The following is a 22,551-nucleotide window of genomic DNA, read 5'->3' as shown; positions in this document are numbered from 1 at the left end:
ACAAACAAAGATTTTTAGAAGAATATATCAGCTCTGTAGGTCCTTTCAACGCAAGAGAATTATGGCCAGAATTTTGAAGCTCCAAAAATCACATAAAAGGCAGCATAACAGTAATCCATACGACTCCAGTTGAAGTCAGAAGTTTACATACACTTAGGTTGAAGTCATTAAACCTCATTTTTAAACCACTCCAGATTTCATAGTGGAACAGAGTCGGCTGAATGCCAGTCGTGTTAGCTTTTAGCAGTGCTGCTGACACAGGTATCATACTGAGTCAGAACCAGACAAGAAGCAGCTTTGAAACCTGAGCCTCTAAAAACCAACTCACCAAGCACACCCTCAAAATGCTAAGTGGTGTTGATTAATGTGGAACATATTCAAGATCAGTGGATATTGGTCTGGCGGGGTTGAATTAGCTGATGCAGAACAAGCCATGCTTGCGCCAAAAATTTCCTTCAGAGAAACTCAAAGGCTGTAGTTAATCACAATAGTTATTTGGAAAAAATAGAGGTTACAGTAATACATTTATTAACCTGCTGAGTGGAGTCATTACGACACCTCGTGAGGGCAGGATGTGGGTGGATGTTATTGCCAGAACCAGTGTGGGAGTGAGCGCGTTTCAGTGTGAATGAGATTTCCTTTGTTGGCTCTGTGCGTTTGTGTGTACGAGTTGAAGTGTGTACAACAACCGTATGTCTCTGTGAATTTGTGGGTTTTGTCTGGGTGGAGATTTCTTTTCCTCACCTCGAACACAGACACATCGTCCTTCCTGTAGATCTCATTGGCTGGTGGGTGGAACCAGTTGCACTTTCGCATGTGCTGGTATAGAATGCTGCGGCTCTTCATGTAGCGCAGACAGAACTCACACAGGTAGAGTTTAGGGAGCCTGTCACACAAACAACACATATCATGCATCAGCATCAAAGGCCTTAAAAACCATACTAGTTGTAACACCTCTATTGCTTGGACAAAACTATATAAACATGATTTGTCAAGTTTGAGTTTTTGTTTTTACAACTTTTTAAAACGAGTAATAATATACAGTAGTTGACCGATACAGGGTTTTCAAAGGCTGTTGCTGATGTTTAGAGTGTAGGGTGGGAGACAGTTTATAAAATGCTGGTATGAACACAAAATAAGATCGTTTTGGGAAAAATTCATGTTCAAACATTTCAGTAATTGCATGCATGTTTCTTTTGTGCAATATTTACTAAATCACAGAAAAATACAGGAAAACAGAAAATAAGCAACACACATTGGACAAGGTATTGGAACTGCCATGAGGTAACACTTGTCAATCAGCAAAGTGGGCTCAGTTATTGTCCTACAGAAATAATCTTAGAGGAAAGTTCTTGGGTAGGGCTGGTTATCGAGTTTAATACATTTTAGGCACCAACCTCCAAACTATCGAGTATCAAAAAATTCTAAAGTCTTGTCGTTCAGTATCAAATTTTGATACCTAAGTGGTTAATCTCGTCAACGTCAGCGATTATGCATGTAGCATGCTAGATATGCCCAAATCTAAAAGTGACAATGATTGGCTGTGTTTAGGCATCAAGGAAAAACACTAGTTTACACCAGTTACGCCCAGAGACGTGGCTCACACTTGAGGCTGTAGTGTGTATGCGTCCCAACACCCATAGATGTAAAAGATGTGGAAAAGATCAAAAGTGTGGCTACATTTCACCAGGCTCGATGCCAACAGCGTGCAATGTAATATTTGCGACAAGATAATTGCTGCCAAGACCGGCAACATGACAAATCTGATTATGCACTTGACAGTGCACAGAATAAACTCAAGAGCAGAAAGTTGCTCCGTCTTCCACGGCAAGACCAAGCGGTGCAGTCATCCTCTCAGCGTCCTCCTGCCACAGAACTTCCTTCAAAAATTTAGCTAGATAGCTAATTAAATAGATGCTAAAAATGCTTTTAAGGTTGACAGTAACTGATCAAGTTTAACTCACATTTAACTAGTTATCTTGTTAAACCGTACTTATCCATAGGGTTGGCTGAATTAACAGTTTAGATTTCTCGTTTTTTTTTTCCTCTTCACATTAATGTTATAGCATCTGCCTCTGCCGACCCTGGCAAGAGGAGACCAGAAGGCTCATAAGATGAGTCTTTGAGTCTGTAAAAAAAGCCAACAAACTGAAAAAATTCAACCATAGTTTTTTTTGAGGTAATGTTTGTAATCTTGTTAAAACGGATTTCTGGTATCAAAAAAGCATTGTTTAGGATCCAGTATTGAAGTCAAGATATCGGTATCAATATCGTAATTTTTTGAACGATAACCAGCCCTAATCTTGGGTAAATACAAATTAAGCTTTATTGACAGCAAGTGTCTCATGCATTGATTACAACATAAAAATTATTTGTTCAAGTTTTGTTTTCTGTGCTAATCGATTGCATGCCAGACAAATTCATTTTAATTCAACTTGTATTTATCAGAACATTCCTCGTCAAATATTGTCCAAATTATCATGTCATATCTCATTCAGTCACCAATTATAAATGTATATTCTTCCAGAACAGTGAATCATGTTTCTGCATAGAACGCATAAAACATCATAACAGAAATAGCAAATGCCCAGACCAGCAAATGTTATTGTTACCTGCTGTACTCCTGTGGGTATGGAGAAGAATACCACGTCTGAATTTCATACTTCCCAAACTCTATGACGGATGGGCAGCGCATCTGGGGGTCAGGCGGCCCAGTCACGCCAACTTTCTGCAAAAGTCAAAGAGAGAGAGAGATGAGGATGAGAGAAAGGCAAAGACAAGGCTTTCTTAGATGAACTTGGACAAAAAAAAGATATGTTTAAAGATTACTATGACACAAACCCTACACACTTCAGCCTGGGCGTTCTGACAAACAACATACACAAAGGATCGAAAAGTAGGCAATTTTTGCCACTCTCTTTTACACTCAAGCAGCCCTTATGTTCTAATAGTCAAACATAGTTTCACATAAGCATACAGCCACGCACAAACACTAAAAGGATTATTATTAGCTCTCATCTCCAGCCTAAGTGGAAATTCAAAGCATCTGCCGCTTGCCAGTCTGCTTACACACACTAGTGATCACCCACTTCTATGCTAGCTCACTGGATCCCTTTCTCTCACTCACAAACACACATGCAAAATGCATTTCCCTTATTCTATATACACAAGCTAGGGGTGAAATAAATCAACTGTGTGCTTTGGTACATGTGCTTAACCTGAGGCTTGGTATTACTAACTACCACATAAAATGATACATACACGATCATAATTGGATCGTGATTTAAATGGCTGCAAACACATGAGAGAGACTAAATATGTAGGATCAGTTTCAATCTCTCTGGCTCAGTTTACTTCACTTTTGTCCTTAAAAAAAGAATTGTGATTTATAGATATGACCGTATCAGCGCAGCCCTACCTGAACCACGGTTCCCATGTCTAACGATACCACTGAAAAAACAGGCTACAGATGAAATTGTAATTATACACTGTAAAGTGATGCATATTTAAATAACTGTACAGTTAGAGGAAAAACTGCAAACACACAAAAGCCGAAAAAAATGGATGTAAACAACAAAGACTAAAAAACAGAAAAGGCCTACACTTGATGTAGCAAGTCAGCCCATTTAAGAGCTCAACAGATATAAATGTTTGTTGAGAAAGCAGTAATAACAGCAATAATGGTTTACCCTGCACTAATGGCAACGAGACATCTTGCAAATGTTTAATTGTAAGTGATTCGCATTATTTAAGCTAAACAACACACATACGGATAAAGAAATCCTAAATATTAATGATCCCTCACTAGAACAGGTTGAGCAAGTTTTGAACGTCTCTTTTTTTTTAACGCATCTCTGGTGTGTGAGGACTCATTGTGTTTACAAGCTGCCAGTGTGCATCAATCTTTGACAGTGACAACAATGATGCAAGAAAAATCTGTTTGTATACATTTTAATAAACATTGACATTTCCCTAAAATGTTGCATGTAATTTTACAGTGTGGTGTATTTGCAACAACATATGGCTTAGTGCTTAATGTTCTTTGAAAAATAACCATTGGCAATGGATCAGTAACAGCTGATCACAGAATTCAATATCAGATTCAACCTCAGTTATTATTATATGTTTTTACTGAACAGCATGCATTACCACAAAAATTGACATTTTGTGTTACACCCCTAGTACAAAACAACTACTTTGAAATGCTTACGTATTTGTCACTAAGCTTAACAAATCATAAATGACATGGTGAAAATACTAGCACCAGGCAAACAACCTTAAGGAATCTTATTACCCTTGTTACCTTGTGATAAATATGTCTTGTGACATATTTGGGATAAAATTAATGTATACACCGATCAGCCATTAAAAACCACCTGCCTAAAATGGTGTAGGTCCCCCTCGTGCCACCAAAACATTGCCAACCCACATCTCAGAATAGCATTCTGAGATGCCATTCTTCTCACCAGTTGTACATAGCGGTTATTTGAGTTAACGTAGACTTTGTCAGTTTGAACCAGTCAGGCCATTCTCTGTTGACCTCTCTCATCAACAAGGTGTTTCCATCCAAAGAACTGCCGTTCAATAGATGTGTTTTGTTTTCGGCACCATTCAGAGTAAATTCTAGTTTGAAATTCCCAGGAGATCAGCAGTTATAGAAATACACAAGCCAGCCCATTTTGCACCAACAATCATCCATGCAATTATCTAATCAGCCAATCAAGTGGCAGCAGTGCAGTGCATAAAATCATGCAGATACGGGTCAAGAGGTTCAGTTAATGTTCACATCAACCATCAGAATGGGGATAAAATGTGATCAGAGATTTGGACCATGGCATGATTGTTGATGCCAGATGTTTGCCAGCAGTTTTCTGCCAAAACGCCAAAATAAATCCAGAACCATTAAATTACTCCGTGCAGAAGAGCACTTCTGAAATACAACTGATGTAAAATGTTCCTCCACAAGTTACTTGCAATTTTAAGAATCAATCACAGATATCTCTAGAAAGCCCAAAGTTCTATGGTACAGCTTTAAGAGTAATGTCAGTTTAACTGAGACTGAAGACATATTTTGATTCTAAAATGTCACAGAGCACACACAATTAAGTCTTATTGTTGGGCTAAAGCATGGTGTTCATCCTCCTAAAAAAAGTGTGCTGATCTCTCAAAGCTGTTCGACTGTCTGTCTCTGGGTTAGTGAGTGTTTTTCTTAAGCTGATCTCCTCAGGCAGTCAGAGATGGCTGCTTCTACTGGGACCCTCAACACACACACACCAATCAATGCACACATGTGCATTTGTGTTTGGGTGTGTATCACAGAGAGGCACCAGCTGTCAAGATAATAGAATCTATCAAATCCCACACATTACATTCAGCAGAGATAAAAGGCCTTCACAATTTCCCAGTGTTTGCTAATATAACAAAAGAAAATGCTGGGACTGCAAACAAACTATGGGCTCTTCTACCATCAAATATTGGATTTATCAACATAAGGATCCTGTTTGTTATTCAATTCAACCAACGCTCTGTTCCATAAGACTACCACACCTTATTCTTCAAAATATTTTGCCCTCTGTTTCTGTACCTGTAGTGCCAGTTCCTGAATGTGTCTGAAGAGCTCCACATCATTCTCAGTTAGGTTCTCGTGTCCTGGCAACTTGTCTTCATCCTCCCGCCAGTCTCCACACTCCTGATTGTCTGTGAAGAAATTAAACACCAAGACAGTTAAAACAGTCCGAGTGAATGATCAGTCAGAACATAAAACTGAAGGTACATAAACTTAAATGAGGCTCCGTGCAATAGAAATATATATTTTTTTTAATTTGTACTATTTAACAATCTAATACGTTGTCCTCGCTGGTTGCAAGTAGGGATGTACATTTTCAGACTTTTACATAATTGATCGTCGTGGAAATTAACGATCAATTAATCGTAAATGTTAATACAGCAAAAAAAAGGAGGTAGCATGCAGCACAGAAGCACCCTCTAGAGGCAGATGACTGTATAGACAGACTTCTCAAAGTCTGCTGGCATGATTACTGAAGGCATTTGTCCTGCAATTAATTAATTGACAATCGACAAGATTAACTGATCAAATTATTAACAACGATTCATCAATGAATCATTAACATCCCCAGTTGCAAGTAACAACAAACATACAGAATGACCAATTGCAATTCAAAGAATGACTCTTAGGAGCTCGTTCTTTTTTTTTTTTTTTATTGATTCCCTTTAAATAAACCTAACAGAAAATACGGAATCAAATTATACAAAATGAAACCCTTCCCCTCCGAACATTCTGGCTAACTGATTAAGTGAATTTTATTATTATGTGTTCAGTCTCAGACATTTGGCTCATTGGTCGCTTCCACCTGAGAGAGCCCCTCCCTGGTTTTGTATTGAACAGTAAGTTCTTGCACCCATTTCTCCATTGCAAAGTCTTCCTATCAAATTAATCCGAGAAGTTGCACCCAGTTATCTCGCATTTACTCCCAGTATGGACAAAAGTGTCCAGTGTGTTTAATTCAGACATTTATTTAAATGTTGCCTCAAGCTTATGGTTGAACCCCAAATGATGTATCAATAAGTCCCCTTACTGATGGTCAGAGTGGATTGTGAGGGAAGTTAATACACTCGGTGACCTATATGAGATCAGAGTGTTGAGATCCTTTAAAAATCTGGTTCGACATTTTAAGATTTGCATATCTCAATTCTTTCGGTATTTACAGCTGCACCACCTGCTCTGTTCTATTTTTGAGAGTAGCATACACCCCCCTATAACAGCAGGTACTTTGAGAGGAGTGATTACTGCTTTTGGAAAAGGTCATGAGGCATCAGTGTATTACTCTCTGGTAATTCAGAGTCTGGGGAAGGAGCTTCAACTTCTCTCAAGAGATTATGGGAGAAAGATTTAAACTTGGTATGGGAGGAGGGAGTGTGGACTAGGATTCTAAAAAACATCAAGTCTACATCTAGAGATGCAAAGGTGTGCCTCATGAAATTTAAGATTTTACATAGATTCTATTGGACCCCCTTTAGATTGTACAGGCTTGGTCTTAAAGACACACCCAACTGCTGGCGATACCAATCAGAAGATGGGGACACATCCCAGAAGCTGGTTCTTTATAATGAAATGAGTCAAAAACTCATTGGGTGTTTGTACTTAAGGCTCCTAAATATTAAATAATAATTACATACCAGTTGTTCATATGATAACGAGTAGTGATGGAACAGGGTTTTGTAATCAAATAAATAAAAAACTAAAAAAAATAACAAATCCCATCTCTACCAGGTGTGACAACAAATTTCCAATTATTGAATTATCGGTCTGTCCTCACTGAAAGCAAAATACTATGCAGAAAGAAAAAAAAAAAGTTAAGTACCAAACGTTTAAGATGTAGTTTTGACCCGTCTCACCTCCTATACTGTCATCCTGCTCACCCTTGCGATTGCTCTTCTTGCGCATGCGGTATTGCTGGGAATAGTCCACCACTTCAGTGCGAGCTTTCCGCCCATCTGGGGATGGTGTAAAAAACTTGCTCAGAGCATCGATCAGTCCCTTTGTCTTTTTGTTGAAGCGCAGGCCACCCTGCTCAGAATTTTCACCGCGGAGAGAGAAAAGCATGCGATCGTCACCAGGATAACCTTCACACGAGGAGCTTGAGGAAGAGTGTGGGGAGGAGGAGCCCTGTGAGCACTGGTCCACGCCTCCAACACCCCGCCTTCTCCTGCCACGCCCACCACCTCGAAGCTTTTTAAAGGGTCGGCCCGGTCTGAGGACAAGAAAGTTTTATGTCAACATTTTACTTCAGGTATTTTAAAGTGTTACACATTAGTAATAACTCATAAAAAAAAAAAATATGTAAGCAAATATGGATGTGAAGTTTAAATGGTTAAAAATACCTGCCCTTCGGCCGTCCAAGTGGTGCATTGTATCTCCGTTTGATTTGTGCTGCTTTTTCATGTAAAAGCTTTTTTCCCTTTTTTCTCGGCCGACAGATCTGACAGATCCACATGCCTGCAGAGCAGCAATCAAGAATAATTTACCTTATCACAATTACTAATGATCAAAAAGAAAATAAATTATTGTGGGAAAAAATAATACATCAAATAAATACACGATTAATAGAGGGAATGTTAAAGCTGAAGTATGTAATTTCTTTGCCACTGGCATTACCAAACAGCTGTTTGAAAACAACGTTTATATTTCCATTTCTATCTAAATACACATTCCTCCCCACCTTGATGATGACTGAACAAATCAGACTGTCCTGCCTTAAACTCACACCGTTTGTTGAATCAATATAGTTACATCGGACTGGGCGGGTCGCTTAAAGAGGAATTTTTACAGCGCCAAACACAGTGTTTAAATTTTTTGAGAAAATGTACCTACAAATGAATTATAGTTGTTTAAGCATATTAAGCTGCAATGGGAGTATGCATTTTAACACCGAAAAAGTTTTAAACTTTCACACTTTAGTTTTAAATTTATGTGTATATTGCGAGCTCCAGCCACTGACTACAGCGGTTGCAAATTCAATGTTTAGATGTTGTGTATGCATGTATTTGAATGTGTGGGCACAACTCACCTTTCGGCATCCGCATAAGTGGGGGGTCACAACACTCCATGTGGAAACCTCGGTCACAGGAGTCACAAAACAACATGCTGTCCTGTAAAACACAAACACGCATAGACAAGCGTCAATGTCTGGACTACTAAACTACAAGGATACTTATTTTGACTGTTTGCACTGTGATGGTAAAAAACACAGCCAAGTATTCCATTCCATTTCAGAAATCAATATTTGGTGGAATATCCCTGATTTTCAATAACAGCTTTCATGCGTCTTGTCATGCTACCTACCAGTCTTTCACATTGCTGTTGGGTGACTTTATGCCACTCCTGGCGCAAAAATTCAAGCAGCTCAGCTTTGATGGTTTGTGGCCATCCATCTTCCTCTTGATCACATTCCAGAGGTTTTCAATGGGGTTCAGGTCTGGAGATTGGGCTGGCCATGACAGGGTCTTGATCCGGTGGTCCTCCATCTACACCTTGATTGACCTTGCTGTGTGGCATGGAGCATTGTCCTGCTGGAAAAGCCAATCCTCAGAGTTGGGGAACATTGTCAGAACAGATTCATGCGTCCCTCACAAAGACGTATCTTCTCGAATCTAGACTTGCTAAAGCACTCCCAAATCATCACGATCCTCCTACTGGTCTTCTAATGATTAGACGGAGACCTGAGATGCCTTAAAGCCATGGTGTCTTGCACAGTGAAATTTGGTGGAGGCTCAGTGTTGATCTGGGGGTCCAGCAGGACAATGCTCCATGCCACAAAGCCAGGTCGATCAAGGTGTGGATGGAGGACCACTGGGTCAAGACCATTGGCCAGCCCAATTTCCAGAGCTGTGTGTGTGTATGTATGCATGCATGTGTATGTATACGTGTATATACACACACTTTATATATATATATATATATATATATATATATGGAATTATTTAAATTTATTTACAGACAGATTGTTTTAATTGACTATATCCCAATTCCAGTGGGTCAGATGTTTACATACACTTAGTTAACTGTGCCTTTAAATGGATTTTAAGGCATGCCTTCAAACTCAGTGCCTCTTTGCTTGACATCATGGGAAAAATCAACAGAAATCAGCCCAAACCTCAGGAAAAAAAATTGTGGTCCGCCACAAGTCTGGTTCATATTTGGGAGAAATTTCCAAATGCCTGAAGGTACCAAGTTCATCTGTGCAAACAATAGTATACAAGTCAAAACATAATAGGACCACGCAGCCATAATACAGCTCAGGAAGAAGAGGCATTCGGTCTCCTAAAGATGAACGTAGTTTGGTGCGAGAAGTGCAAATCAATCACACAACAACAGCAAAGGACATTGCGAAGATGCTGGAGGGAATACGTATACAAGTATCTATATCCACACTATGTCCTGCTCAGCAAGGAAGAAGCCACTGCTCCAAAACCGCCATAAAAAAGCCAGACTACAGTTTGCAACTACAAGTGGTGACAAAGATCTTACTTTTTGGAGAAATGGCTTCAGGTCTGATGAAACAAAAATGTTACTGTTTGGCCATAATGACCATTGTTATGTTTGGAGGAAAAAGGGTGAGGCTTGCTAGCCAAAGAACACCAACCTAACCGTGAAGCATAGGGGTGGAAGCATCATGTTGTGGGGGTGCTTTGCTGTATGAGGGATTGGTGCACTTCACAAAATAGATAACATCATGTAGAAGGAAAATTAAGTGGAGATATTGATGCAAAAGCTTAAGACGTCAGCCAGGATGTTAAAGCTCGGTCACAAATGGGTCTTCTAAATGGAAAATGACCCCAAGCATACCTCCAAATTTGTGGCAAAAAGGCTTAAGGACAACATAGTCAAGGTATTAGAGTGGCCATCACAAAGTCCTTACCAATAGAACATTTGTGGGCAGATCTGTAAAAGCATGTGCGAGCAAGGAGGCTTACAACCTGACTCCGTTACACCAGTCCTGTCTGGAGGAATTGGCCAAAATTCCAGTAATTTATTGTGAGAAGCTTGTGGAAGGCTACCCAAAACATTGGACACAAGTTAAATAATTTAAAAGGCAAACAAAGTGTATGTAAACTTCTGACCCACTGGGAATGAGATGAAAGAAATAAAAGCTGAAATAAATAATTCTCCCTACTATTATTCTGATATTTACACTCTTTAAATAAAGTAGGGATCCTAACTGACCGAAGACAGTGGATGTTTTCTACAATTTAATATCAGGAATTTTTAAAAACTAAGGTGTATGAAAACTTTATTGACAGAAACACCTTGTTGAAGAGAGAGGTCAACAGAGAATGACCAGACTGGTTTGAACTGACAAAGTCTATGGTAACTCTGATATGCTATTCTGAGATGCTGGTTGGCGCTGTTTTGGCAGTACGAGGGGGACCTTCACAATATTAGGCAGATTGTTTTAACATTGTAGCTGATAGGTGTACATGCGAATGTAAAAGAGCGGCTGTGGCTCAGGTGGTAGAGCTGGTTGTCCACTAATCGCAGGGTTGGTGGTTCGATTCCCAGCCCATACTATGATAGTTTTGTGTGATAAGAAATTATAGTTATTTAGCATTTATTTGTTGAATATTACATTAGTTACAATGTTAAAGGGCTGATCTTAGCGCCCATATATCCAAATGAAACAAATCTGATCGGAGTCACATGGACATAATGCATTGTCACACAAGTGTGTAAAATAACGAATAACAAATACTCTTGTTACTGCAAGTAGTTTTTCCCCAGGAAATGTACTTTAAGTAGTTTAAAAATGGTGTACTTTTACAATAGTAAATTTTAAGTGCCGTACTTTTACTGCACTATTTTCCCTCAGTCTGTGTTCGCTACTTTCCTGTCCTGAATTGTTCATCCAACAATGTGATTGGCTACGAGAGTCTCTTGACTCCCATCAAATAAAAACACACATAGAAAACCTGAACGGATGTGGCGGATACCTCAAGTAGCAGTTCAACACCTGAACATCCATGCCACTAATCTGATGAAGCATATAGAGGTAAATTTCATATTTTGGCTTACTAGATTCTCTGTATCTATAATGTAGCCAGTAAATGGTGCTAGGTCATCTAGATCAAGGGTGCTCATTACATTGATCGCAATAGCCAGACAATCACTGGTAGAGCTCAATAAAATCGAAGAGATTTACTTTTTATTACATGTGCGTGTGTTCAGAGTGCTCACGCTAATCCGGAGACATGCCTTAAATGGTTAAATATACTTCAGAGTTCCACCAAAATGCCCGTCTTGGGGAAGTATTAATGTAAAATCAGTTTATGTATAAAGTTAATGTAAGCAGTGATTTAAAAAGCGGATTTGTATCAAAATTTCAGACTTGAAGTGGTCATGTAACTGAATAGACCACTGTCTAGTGTGTCATTAAAAGGTTATCAAAACAAAAACAAAGAAAACACTCACTGCTTTAGGCTGAACAACTTCAGTAACTGCAAAAGTATTAATACAATATAAAAAACCTTGACATTTTTAATAATATATATATTATTTTTTTAATATTGTAAATCATACCTGCAAACTCCTCAGAGTAAAAAAAGGTGACAGTATCGCTGGGAGATGGATGATTGGATACCCGGCTAACGATAAGCCTAGCTAACGTCACAGGGATATTCCACCATTTGGGGAATTAAGCTCATTTTCCACCTCCCCTCGAGTAAAACAATAGTTTTTGTACCGTTTTGGAAACCATTCATACCACTTTTAGCATAGCTTAACGTAATTTATAGGTATGACGACAATACTAGGGGTGGAACGGTACACAGAAGTCACGGTTCGGTTCATACCTTGGTTCAGACATCACGGTTCGGTACGATTTCGGTACAATGGAGTGAAAAGCAAAACAAAAATATAGATAGCATTTTTATCATTGTCTTAAGCCTTGTATTTTATTTTAATGAGTTTTATTAATAAAGGCTTAGAACCAGTTTATTTGTAGTGCACTGACAATAGTTTTATACAATTAGTTTATTAATAAAAATTAATAAAAAGACCTTGAGATACGTTTGGTAATTGTACCTGAATTAATTTAAAATTAATTTGCTATATTTCAGATCAATATATTTGTTTTCCTTAATTTTAATTAACCCTAACTTTATTCTCATCTGAATTATAAATAATTGATTTCCGTATAATATAATACTACCATTAAAAACAAATTTGATTTTCTTTTTTAAGCAACGTAGAATGTGTAACTTAAAAATAAACAAATTAGTGCTCTGACGACAAGAAATGAAAACCAATGCGATATGATGAATGTCCAAAAGATAGAACCCACAGACTGTTTTGAAATGGGGTTGGATAAATGTTTTGCTTTTAAAACTGTGTGTGTGTGTGTGTGTGTGTGTGTGTGTGTGTGTGTTTTTGGTTGGGTGACAGTTGTAGGTTACAGTTTGACAAGAGTTTAGAGTGTGACAAAAGCACAATGTTGTATTTGATTGCGAGTGTACACAAATAAGTAAACACTTTGCAGTTTGAATGATGTCCTGTATTAACAAAATGATGGAGTATGTTTTTGTTTCCAATGTTCGAACGCGCCCGCGCGCCTCTCTCTCTCACTCTCACACACACACACACACACTACAGCATTACAATCTTGAATCGCAGCCTGTTTATTATGCTGCGTTCACACCAAACGTGAATAGAGCTAAATTTATCGCTATCTAGAGTTTTATTTTTTTTTTTTCCCTTGTATTCTCTGTGCAAATTCGTGCACCGAACCGTGACACCCGTACAGTTTCGGTTCAATACGAATAACTTACATGTACCGTTCCACCCATAGACAATACAATATTATTGTAAATTATATCACATAAAAAGCGGTAGCTAACGTTACTTGAATCAAGCAAACAAATAGCTTTTGTTTTTGCTCCAAAAAGCTTGACTTACCTCGAATTTCACATACGATTCCTACACGTTATGAGTTTCCATCAGACTCGCGTGGTTGACGCTGTGTGCTTCAAGATTCTGACGCAAGTGCTAAGATTCCGATTGGCCAAGAGAAAAAGTGCTAAGATTCCGATTGGCTCAGAGAAATGTCAATTATAAGAATTATCCAATAATGTTTCTCAATTCTAGCCTCCATGGCATGCAGATGAAGGGCGGGCAGCATACCCCCCCCCCCCATAAAAAAACTCTCCGGTTCTACGCGATTCACGTTAATGACCCAATTGACCAAGAAAACGGCGATTTTCGCCGAAAAGCGACAAGTTTGCAGGTATGGTAAATGTTTAATAATACCAACCTCTGATGGAATGTGTTAATGTGAATAATAGAGATGATAAAATCATTTATAATTATGCTCAGCATTTATAAAAAGTTTCTAATGCCTGATAGAAAAGTATCAACTTTTGTAAAGCAAAACTTCAGGCAGAATATTCCCATCAGTCACAAATACACTTCAGAAAATTGTGCATCATGCATTAGAATGAGTACACAACTATTTCTGGGCTTAAAAGATACAATAATTAAAACATTGTATCTCAAAAAGGAATACAATTGGCCACCCATGTACTACTACTTTAAGCCCAATGTGGCACCTGTACGAAAATATTTTGTATTCTTTGCATTGTTTTGAGCATAATGTTTTATGCCCAACAATAGCTCATAACATGCCATTTAGACCCTTCACAAACTGATTTTATTGTAATTATTTCATACATTATGATTTAAAATTTAGATCAGTGTACTGAATATAACATTTTCATGTTTGTATTCATGTCTCCGGTTATTTTTTGGGAATCAGATATATGTAGTGTTTATCATAAATAAATGATGTAGTTTAAAATTTGGCAGTCAAAAATCAAATTGATGGAGAATACCTAGATTTTTCATTCTTTCTGACATATAGCCATAAAAGGGAATGTGAATTACAGTATGTATTCTAAAATTTTTAATTGCAGCAGTGTTTATTATAATGGGGCATATACTGTAGCTTTTGCAACCCAATACTCTTTTAGATTAGCTACTCTTTTACTCTTATTTGAGTAGTTTTTAGGACAGGTAATTTTACTCTACTCACAACACATGTTTTGGGAAGTAACAGTACTTTTACTTAAATATAATTTTTCAGTACTCTTTCGACCCCTCACATGGTGAATGGACAAATTATAGCCTAAATAAAGATGATTGGCAGCAGCCATGGGCAATCTCCTGAAAAAAAAACCTACAGCATTTTTTCCTTGGTCCTGGCAGCTGCTGCAGGTCTTGCACTCGATACACTGCCACCACAGAGCTTTGACCCTTGTCGTTAGCTCTGGAGAGAACTTCAAACAGGATGGGTGACCTGAGAGGATAGATAATCATACTCAATGTGGACTCAAAGACACATCTGCAATAGAAGTTTTAGAACTCACACTAGGTGGAACAACCACTTTTGTTAATTCCAAATATCCCTTTGTCCATCACTAGTCAACACCACATTTTTTCTGTAAGCACCAGACAAACTGTTGTACATTTAATGTGATCCAATAAACACAAAGGCCCAATATTCTATTTTGGTCTCTATAATAACCTGTATGAATGAAAGAAACTTAAGATTCTAATAGTTCAATAACAAAATTTTGGTTCAAAGTTGAGTGGACTTTTGACATTTCCACCTCATACTTACCACTATTCCCACAATCTGCACAGGATATGAGCTCTTCTGGCTTCTTGTCACGATTCTGTTCCTTGGTCCCCAAACAGAAACTACAGATGGGTATGGGCTCTGCCACAGGCTAAAAGAGGTGCAGAGACAAAGAGAGAGAATAAATAACTCTCTAATACTAGGTAAGAGGTTGAGCTAATCCATTGACAAGGTGAAACAACACAAGTTTGAACATTGTTTGTAAATTGGCTCTGCTGAGGACAGAATAGATTAATTAATTGCCCTTTTTGAAATGTATTAAGGCCTGCTTCATTCAGCTTGGCGCTCAGGACACTGATAATACTTCTCCACAGAGAGATATTTAAAGCCTAAAAGCAAACTGACTTCCCAATTTTGCTCCAGGAAAATCACTCAAATAACTAAATTGTCTCTCTTTTCTGTAGAGCTGGTTTTGAAAGGACAGTGTTGTGCAATTATTTAATTGAGTATAATCTACTTTAGATTGTTTCTTCCCTTAAAAAAAACATGGTTGTTCACTTTGCATGTCGCTCAAATACACCCTTTCGGTCTAGGTGGTTTTTTGCAGGTATAAGCTTCAAACTAGATCAAATTTGTGCTGATAGTGAAAAGCCTGGCTGCACAAAACCACCTCTACTGTCTCTGAAGGGATAAGGGATGGCAAAAGCCCCAGCAAAACAGCACATCTTATTGATATATGGAAAACTTCAATAAGCATTGGCCAGTTTTGCTATTTGCAGAGGGGCAAGTTGATCACAGAGGATGAGTGGGACTAGAAATTAGCTTATTGTCAGGGTATAGGCATAAAGAATAAGCATCAACACTTGCCTAAGTCACACTATCTGACATTAGGTGCTGGAGCACCTTTAATCATTCAGTGTGTCCAAGAGAGACCCACACACAACGTATTGTGCATCATACTTACACCACCCAAACAGTGCACAAACAGACAGACAGAAATACAACCGTATGAAGAGTAATACTATGGTTTTGAAAAAATGTGTATGTAGACTGCACCGCAATAAGCTAAAATGGCAGCGATTGTAAAGAAATGTGATGTGGGTAGTAGAATGTCAGTGAGACTGAAAGTCTGTTTGTATGGCAATAATGGCTAGCTGCAAAAAAAAAAAAGAAAAAAAAGACAGGTTTAGACTGGAAGAAAAAAATGTCATTGTGAATATGAGGGTGTTTCTAGAGTTTGGATGCATGAGAGAGAGATAGAAAGAGAGAGAGCCACTGGTGAGCAGGTCCAGGCAGGAGAGAGGACAGAGACAGTGTGATTTATCAGGTTAATTTTCCTCTAAATCAGGTCCACACACATGCACTCAAGGGCAGGACCCCAAAAAAACCCTTGAACACACTTTTCTTAGCTTACAATCGAATCAGAACAAGGTAAAGAACACTGCTCCATGTTTTCACCATAAAGTCTTAGTCAAGTCTTTAACAGTTTTTTAGCCAAATATAAATATAATAGGCTATAGAAATCTGCCAACCTTCATTCCAGTATGTCATTGTGGCAGGGAGGAGGGCGGGGCCGGGTTGTGATGCTGCACACCCGGCCTCTAATCAGGCTAATCAAGCCCTCAAAAGGGATAAAGGCGACCAGAGGCACCAGTTCGAGAGAGAGAGAGAGAGTCTGTGTTATGGACAGCTTCCCTAAATGTGTTTGTTTGTGTATTTATGTTTAATTAAAAGATTATTTATATTGTCAAACCGTTTCCCGCCTCTTCCTTTCCGTTAAACTTTGTTACATTGCTGCTGAAACCTGGGAAGGAGGAGGGATGCGCCGTAGTAGAGTCCTCGCCACTACCATACACCCCAAAGGAGCAGCAGTGGCCATCTGCCAGGGGACGGAGGAGCCCAGCCGCTTGAGAGCGGAGGAACGGTCACTGACCGAGAAGGGAGGAGGGGCTCCTAGCCGACCACCTGGAGCGGTCCGGGCCGCTGCCAGGGGTGGAGGAGACCCCCTACCGGCCACTAAAACGCGGTGGGGTCAAAAGAGGACTTCCGACCGTGAGTGGGAGAACTGCTGCCAGGGGCATGGAGACCGCCTCCAAACCGCCTGGGAGGCGTGGCTGTCATCCACTAGAAGGTGTAGGAGTGGCCGAGGAGCAGGCTACAGCGTATCGGACAACTGGAGAGTAAAATATATTTTTTTTCTCTCTCTCTCCGCTCTCTCTCCTGCTGTCACTCAGTGTTGGCCTTTCCCTCTAGTTTTTGTTGTTTTTTCCCTCCCACTGTCACCCTCCCAGGTCCAAAGAGGCAGGGGTAACCTGCCGGCAGGCAGGGCCGGAAGGGCAAGTATCCTCATCCTGCTCACAGTGCAGCGAGTCAGAATTACTACTGCAATGACCCTAGAAAATGGGTAACTTAATATTCATACAGTAATTTACAAGAATATACTGCTCTGGTTCAATTTCATTGTTCTGCCACAACATCGCTGAGTTCATTGTATTAAGGAAGAAATGGAAAATGGGGAAAATTATTCAGGTCTAAATAAATTATTAAAGTAGAACCACCAGGCAAAAACTTAAATCACATCCGAACACACCACTGCACAGCTTAGGATAGCTACCTGTATTGACTTTGATACCTCTTGAAAATTATTTTTGTTAAGAACAAGTCAGAACAAGTGAAACAACCTGGGCAGTTTGTGGACACACCTCGAGTTCATACAATAACTGCATTCTTCAAGCACCATCACAACAATTTAAAGAGATGAGCAAACTAATCATAAGGTAAAGTTAAAGCACAGCTGCCAGGCTACGGTCCACCACAGGAAATCTAAAAATAATCCAGCCATGTAGGAGAGCACATCAGACAGAACAAAAACCTCCCACTCACACACATGCCGGTCTTCAGTCTGCCAGTTATTCTCATTTTAATGCAGCCTTCAATTACCTCTTAATGTACACAAGCTGAGTGTGTGTTGTGTGTGAGCAATCAGACACTAGAAATCCAAACGAATAGATATGGATATCAAGAAAACCAGGGGGAAGGTGGGGGAGGGAGAGAGACCTACTGTCCTTGTCTCAGGCTCTGTCAAGGTTCTCATTAACATTTGAAAGTATTTTCTGCATTCACCTGCCTGTGCAGCCCTTACCCATCACACACAAACCCCTGTGCAAAAACCCCACTGATCAATTGACAGAGACAGCTGGACACACACCCCAACATAAACAAGTGAGTGAAAGGGAAAGAAAAAAAACAATACAGCTAAGATGCAACGACAGGGTGAAATAAGCTCTCACAGTTCCACTGGTTCTGTATGGAACACAACAATGGCACACCTTTTAAAAGGGTTTATAGAATGTGTTTTTGTCTTGACCTGCTCTTTTAAATGCTGTCTCACCATGCATCATACCAGATCTGTATTAAATCACTGATATAGGCTTGTATTCAGTACAAAAGCACTCTTGCTTGTCAGATATAATGTAATAATGAATTATTATTAATACTACTACTACTACAACTACATTCAATATTACAATTTACTATATAGCAGTAAAACATTTCTTTAGCAATGCTTCAATTACTAGCTTTTATTTTTGGGAGAAGCTTTTATGGAGTGAAGACCTTTCAGTTTCTGCTTGTTTTGACGGTAGCTTCTAACTTCCAGATAAGCGGATCGCTATATAGTTTAATGCGCTTATTAAATCATGAAAGGCTGTGATTTTATTATAAACTCAGCAAAAAAAATGTCCCCTTTTTCAGGACACTGTATTTTAAAGATAATTTTGTAAAAATCCAAATAACTTTATTTAACCCTTTACAATAAAGATCTGTAATGTTTTCCATGCTTGTTCAATGAACCATAAACAATTAATGAATATGCACTTGTGGAATGGTCATTAAGACACTAACAGCTTACAGACAGCAGGCAATTAAGGTCAAAGTTATAAAAACTTAGGACACTAAAAACCTTTCTACTGACTCCAAAGAAAGACACCAAAAGAAAGATGGCCTGGGTCCTGCTCATCTGCGCGAACATGCCTTAAGCATGCTTCATGGAGGCACGAGGACTGTAGATGTAGCCATTGCAATAAATTGCAATGTCCGTATTGTGAGGCGCTTAAGACAGCGCTACAGGGAGACAGGAAGAATAGCTGATAGCTGACAGGAATGTCAGTGTTCTGCCATGGCCAGCAAAGAGCCCGGATCTCAATCCCATTGAGCATGTCTGGGATCTGTTGGATCGGAGGGTGAGGGCTAGGGCCATTTCCCCCAGAAATGTCCGGGAACTTGCAAGTGCCTTGGTGGAAGAGTGCGGTAACATCTCCTCCTCATGGACTACACCAGATTTGCCAGTTCTTGCTGTAGATGCACTGCAGTACTTAAATGCAGCTGGTGGCCACACCAGATACTGACTGTTACTTTTGATTTTGAAGCAGTTGAAAGTGAGAGGATGTTTCTTTTTTGCTGAATTTATAAATATATAGTCTGTTTGTACTGCAAGTTTAATAAGTGCTCTGCTCACTATAATCTGCAACACAGAGGGCACGTGATGCTAATAATCAGACACTATTTAGCCTTGAAAGGGACCAAAGACGGCTTCACACATTAAATTTGGAGCATGGAGCACATGCAGACACAGTGGGACATCCTCGGTTTCTAATAGAGCTTTCAAAGCAGTATAAAGAATAAAACACCTTTCAGATCAGGTGCAACTGCCAAAATACCTCCCGCTGACTGGCAAAGCAATGAGAAACAAAGTTTTTTTCATTGTTTGTTAGGTCTCAGGGTGATGGCAAAATTAATTGTGAGTTTGTGTGAAGTGGGACGCAGCCCATTCCTGTTATAACGTACTATTGAATGTAAGGGTTCCAGGCTTGGAGGTCATACTAGTGACTCACACAAATAACAGGCTGTAGCAATTATATCTTACAACAGTGTGTAATGAAGCAGAGAATGTGTGTGCGCAAATGTCAGCTAAATCATATTCAGCCTTGTCAAGTTCAAATCCATCATAGGGCATGCTGATCGTATGCTGCATAAAACTCCTTTAAGGGTTCATGTTTAAGACATTTAGCCTACATGATGGAAGGCACATAAATGGTTTAAAGATGGATGAAAAAAAAAAAAGATTAATACCTCAACACCTCATCCTAGTTAGACAAGTTTCAAGCATCAAATTCTTATGTCATTACTCTGAAAGCAAAATACTGCCAAATGACAAAGTCACAGCCACTTCACTACTATAAACTCATAATATGAACAGGAAATGGGATTTTGGACAAATAAGATTTCACAGAGGGAAAGGCTAGCCACGGTCACAGTGAAACACGAAAACAAAATAAACAAATAACAAAATATTGTGGCATGCTTCTTGTCACAATAGGACCTTTCCCACTACAAGTACTAAAGCCTGTTTTAGGTACTTTTCCCCAGGATTAGTACTTTGTTGCTTTCGCACCAAAGGAACTATTAGGTGTTGGAGAAAAACATTAATTCAGGAATACATTGCATTCTTTCTCCAACGATTCTGAATCAATTCTCAAATTGATTTAAACCGCGGCAGCACAGTGGCGCACGCCAGAGACTGAGTGAGATGCTACAAAAAATATGCCCATTAGACGAGCATACTTAAGCAGAGCGCACAAAGCTGTTTGTAAACTAGGTGTATCAACCACACAACTATCCATGCCCGAATGGCACAATGATCCCGAAATTCATTCACAAACTTACGCACATAGCAACGGGAGAGTTTATTCGTGATGGCGTCAACAAAAAACTGTTAGTGCGGTCTCTTGTTCGTCGAGACATTGCGCTCACCTGATGACTGTGGTTTGAAATCCATCAGTGTTTGCGAAGGGGTCATGCGACCTGAGAATTCTAAAGGCAGAGAAAATAGATAGAACAGTGCATACGAGATGCTTGATAAATTTCTGAACCAATAACTCTCTAATCACTTTACTCTCACTGGTGCTGGTGAGGAGAGAAGCTGACATCCACACTCTTACAGAAGCAGATATCAAATCCTGCACAAGCAATATGTAGGCTTGTAAATAGGCTTGGCATAGATTACATTTAATTTCTAATACAAATATGATAAAAAAAATTTAACTTTAAACAAAACAAAAATATTTTAATATAATCAGTTGAATATTTAGTAGTATTTATGTATTGAGACTTGTTCTGATTTTTGAAAATAGCTTTTAAATACAGAGCTGAAAGGGAAAAAAAGTGTTCAAGAGTTCAAGTGTGTGTTTTTTAGATAACAGATTTCTTTTACTTTTCTTATTATAATAATTACACACATATTTATTTTATTACTTTTTACTCTTATTTCTGGTTCTTAATTGGTTTACAATTGTGCATCTTGTTTTTTATAATGCTTTTGTCAAGCACTTTAAATTATCATTGTGTATGAAATGTGCTATATAAACTTGCCTTGCCTATTGATAAAAGAGGAAAAGATGCATCATGATGCATTGAGAACTGCTTTGTAACCGAATCGTTACCCTTTCAATTGAAATCGAATCGTGAGGCCAGTGAAGATTCACACCTCTAAGGACTATAGTTCCTCTGAAACACTTTAGGGGGATTTTTAGCTCCTACTCAAGGAGTAGGTACTTTGGGGGCGTATAGGGACTGTGGGAGGTGCTGCAGCCTGCGATTGGTCTAAAACCTATAACACACAAAGCATTGAGACACAGCCACCATTTGTAAACAACTGGCGTTAGCCTGCTACTCAGAGGATTGGACTCATTTTACAATTCCCTTTACAGAAATAACAACCAACTAAGTATACAAAGAGGATCACCTGTTTAACATACTGTATATGTGTGTAACTTCATCGGGAGACACGCTTTGAGTAGCATCTGTACTGTTTGCAGTGTGTGACAATACAGAAAATAAAGTGCTTTCTGGATTACTACATCAAATATTTCCTGGGATAATGGATAAATATAATCAGATGTTTATCGAGATTGGGTAATTTAACTTGATTATAAACTAAACAGTCATGAAATCTAGTCATGAAAACTGCGTAATTAACTGAAATCAAGACATCTTTATATCAATAATATTTCAGTACAGTAATTTATGTTGAATCATAAAAGCCTTTATTGTAAAAGATTGTGTTGATAAACAGGTTTATGGTGCATTTTCAACATGTTGTCCACTAAATTCAGCGCATGCTGTGTAGTAGTCTGACCACCTCCACTCTCCTCTCTGGCTGCAGCAGCACAGAGCTCCGCATGAACAGCTTCTGTCACCCAGTTTAAACTGTAATCTAAAGACACAGACTGCATCTGAAAATGGGAAAATGTTGCCTTCGGGTGGCTATATAAAGAGGTAGGATGAAATAAGGTGCTTTTTAAACTGTTCTGTATTCCTTTAGAGTTCCATTCATCCAAAAATGCTG

General features: G+C 38.9%; 1 protein-coding gene across 1 annotated transcript in view; it reads right to left on the bottom strand.

Moving 5' to 3' along the window:
• LOC127625881 (histone acetyltransferase KAT6A-like) overlaps nt 1-22,551 on the bottom strand; it is a 60,004-nt gene that overhangs the window by 15,355 nt on the left and 22,098 nt on the right. The window contains exons 3-10 of the mRNA XM_052101324.1: nt 15,189-15,297; nt 14,749-14,864; nt 8,589-8,670; nt 7,903-8,017; nt 7,417-7,772; nt 5,585-5,697; nt 2,613-2,728; nt 745-886 (exon numbers count right to left, since the gene is read on the bottom strand). Of these exons, the coding sequence (XP_051957284.1) occupies nt 745-886; nt 2,613-2,728; nt 5,585-5,697; nt 7,417-7,772; nt 7,903-8,017; nt 8,589-8,670; nt 14,749-14,864; nt 15,189-15,297 (1,149 nt within the window). The remainder of the gene's footprint in view (nt 1-744; nt 887-2,612; nt 2,729-5,584; nt 5,698-7,416; nt 7,773-7,902; nt 8,018-8,588; nt 8,671-14,748; nt 14,865-15,188; nt 15,298-22,551) is intronic.

Source organism: Xyrauchen texanus, chromosome 3, assembly GCF_025860055.1.
Source record: "Xyrauchen texanus isolate HMW12.3.18 chromosome 3, RBS_HiC_50CHRs, whole genome shotgun sequence".
Taxonomy (NCBI): Eukaryota; Metazoa; Chordata; class Actinopteri; order Cypriniformes; family Catostomidae; genus Xyrauchen; species Xyrauchen texanus.
The sequence above is the reverse complement of the archived record's forward strand: the minus strand, read 5'-3'. Positions and strand labels throughout refer to the sequence as shown.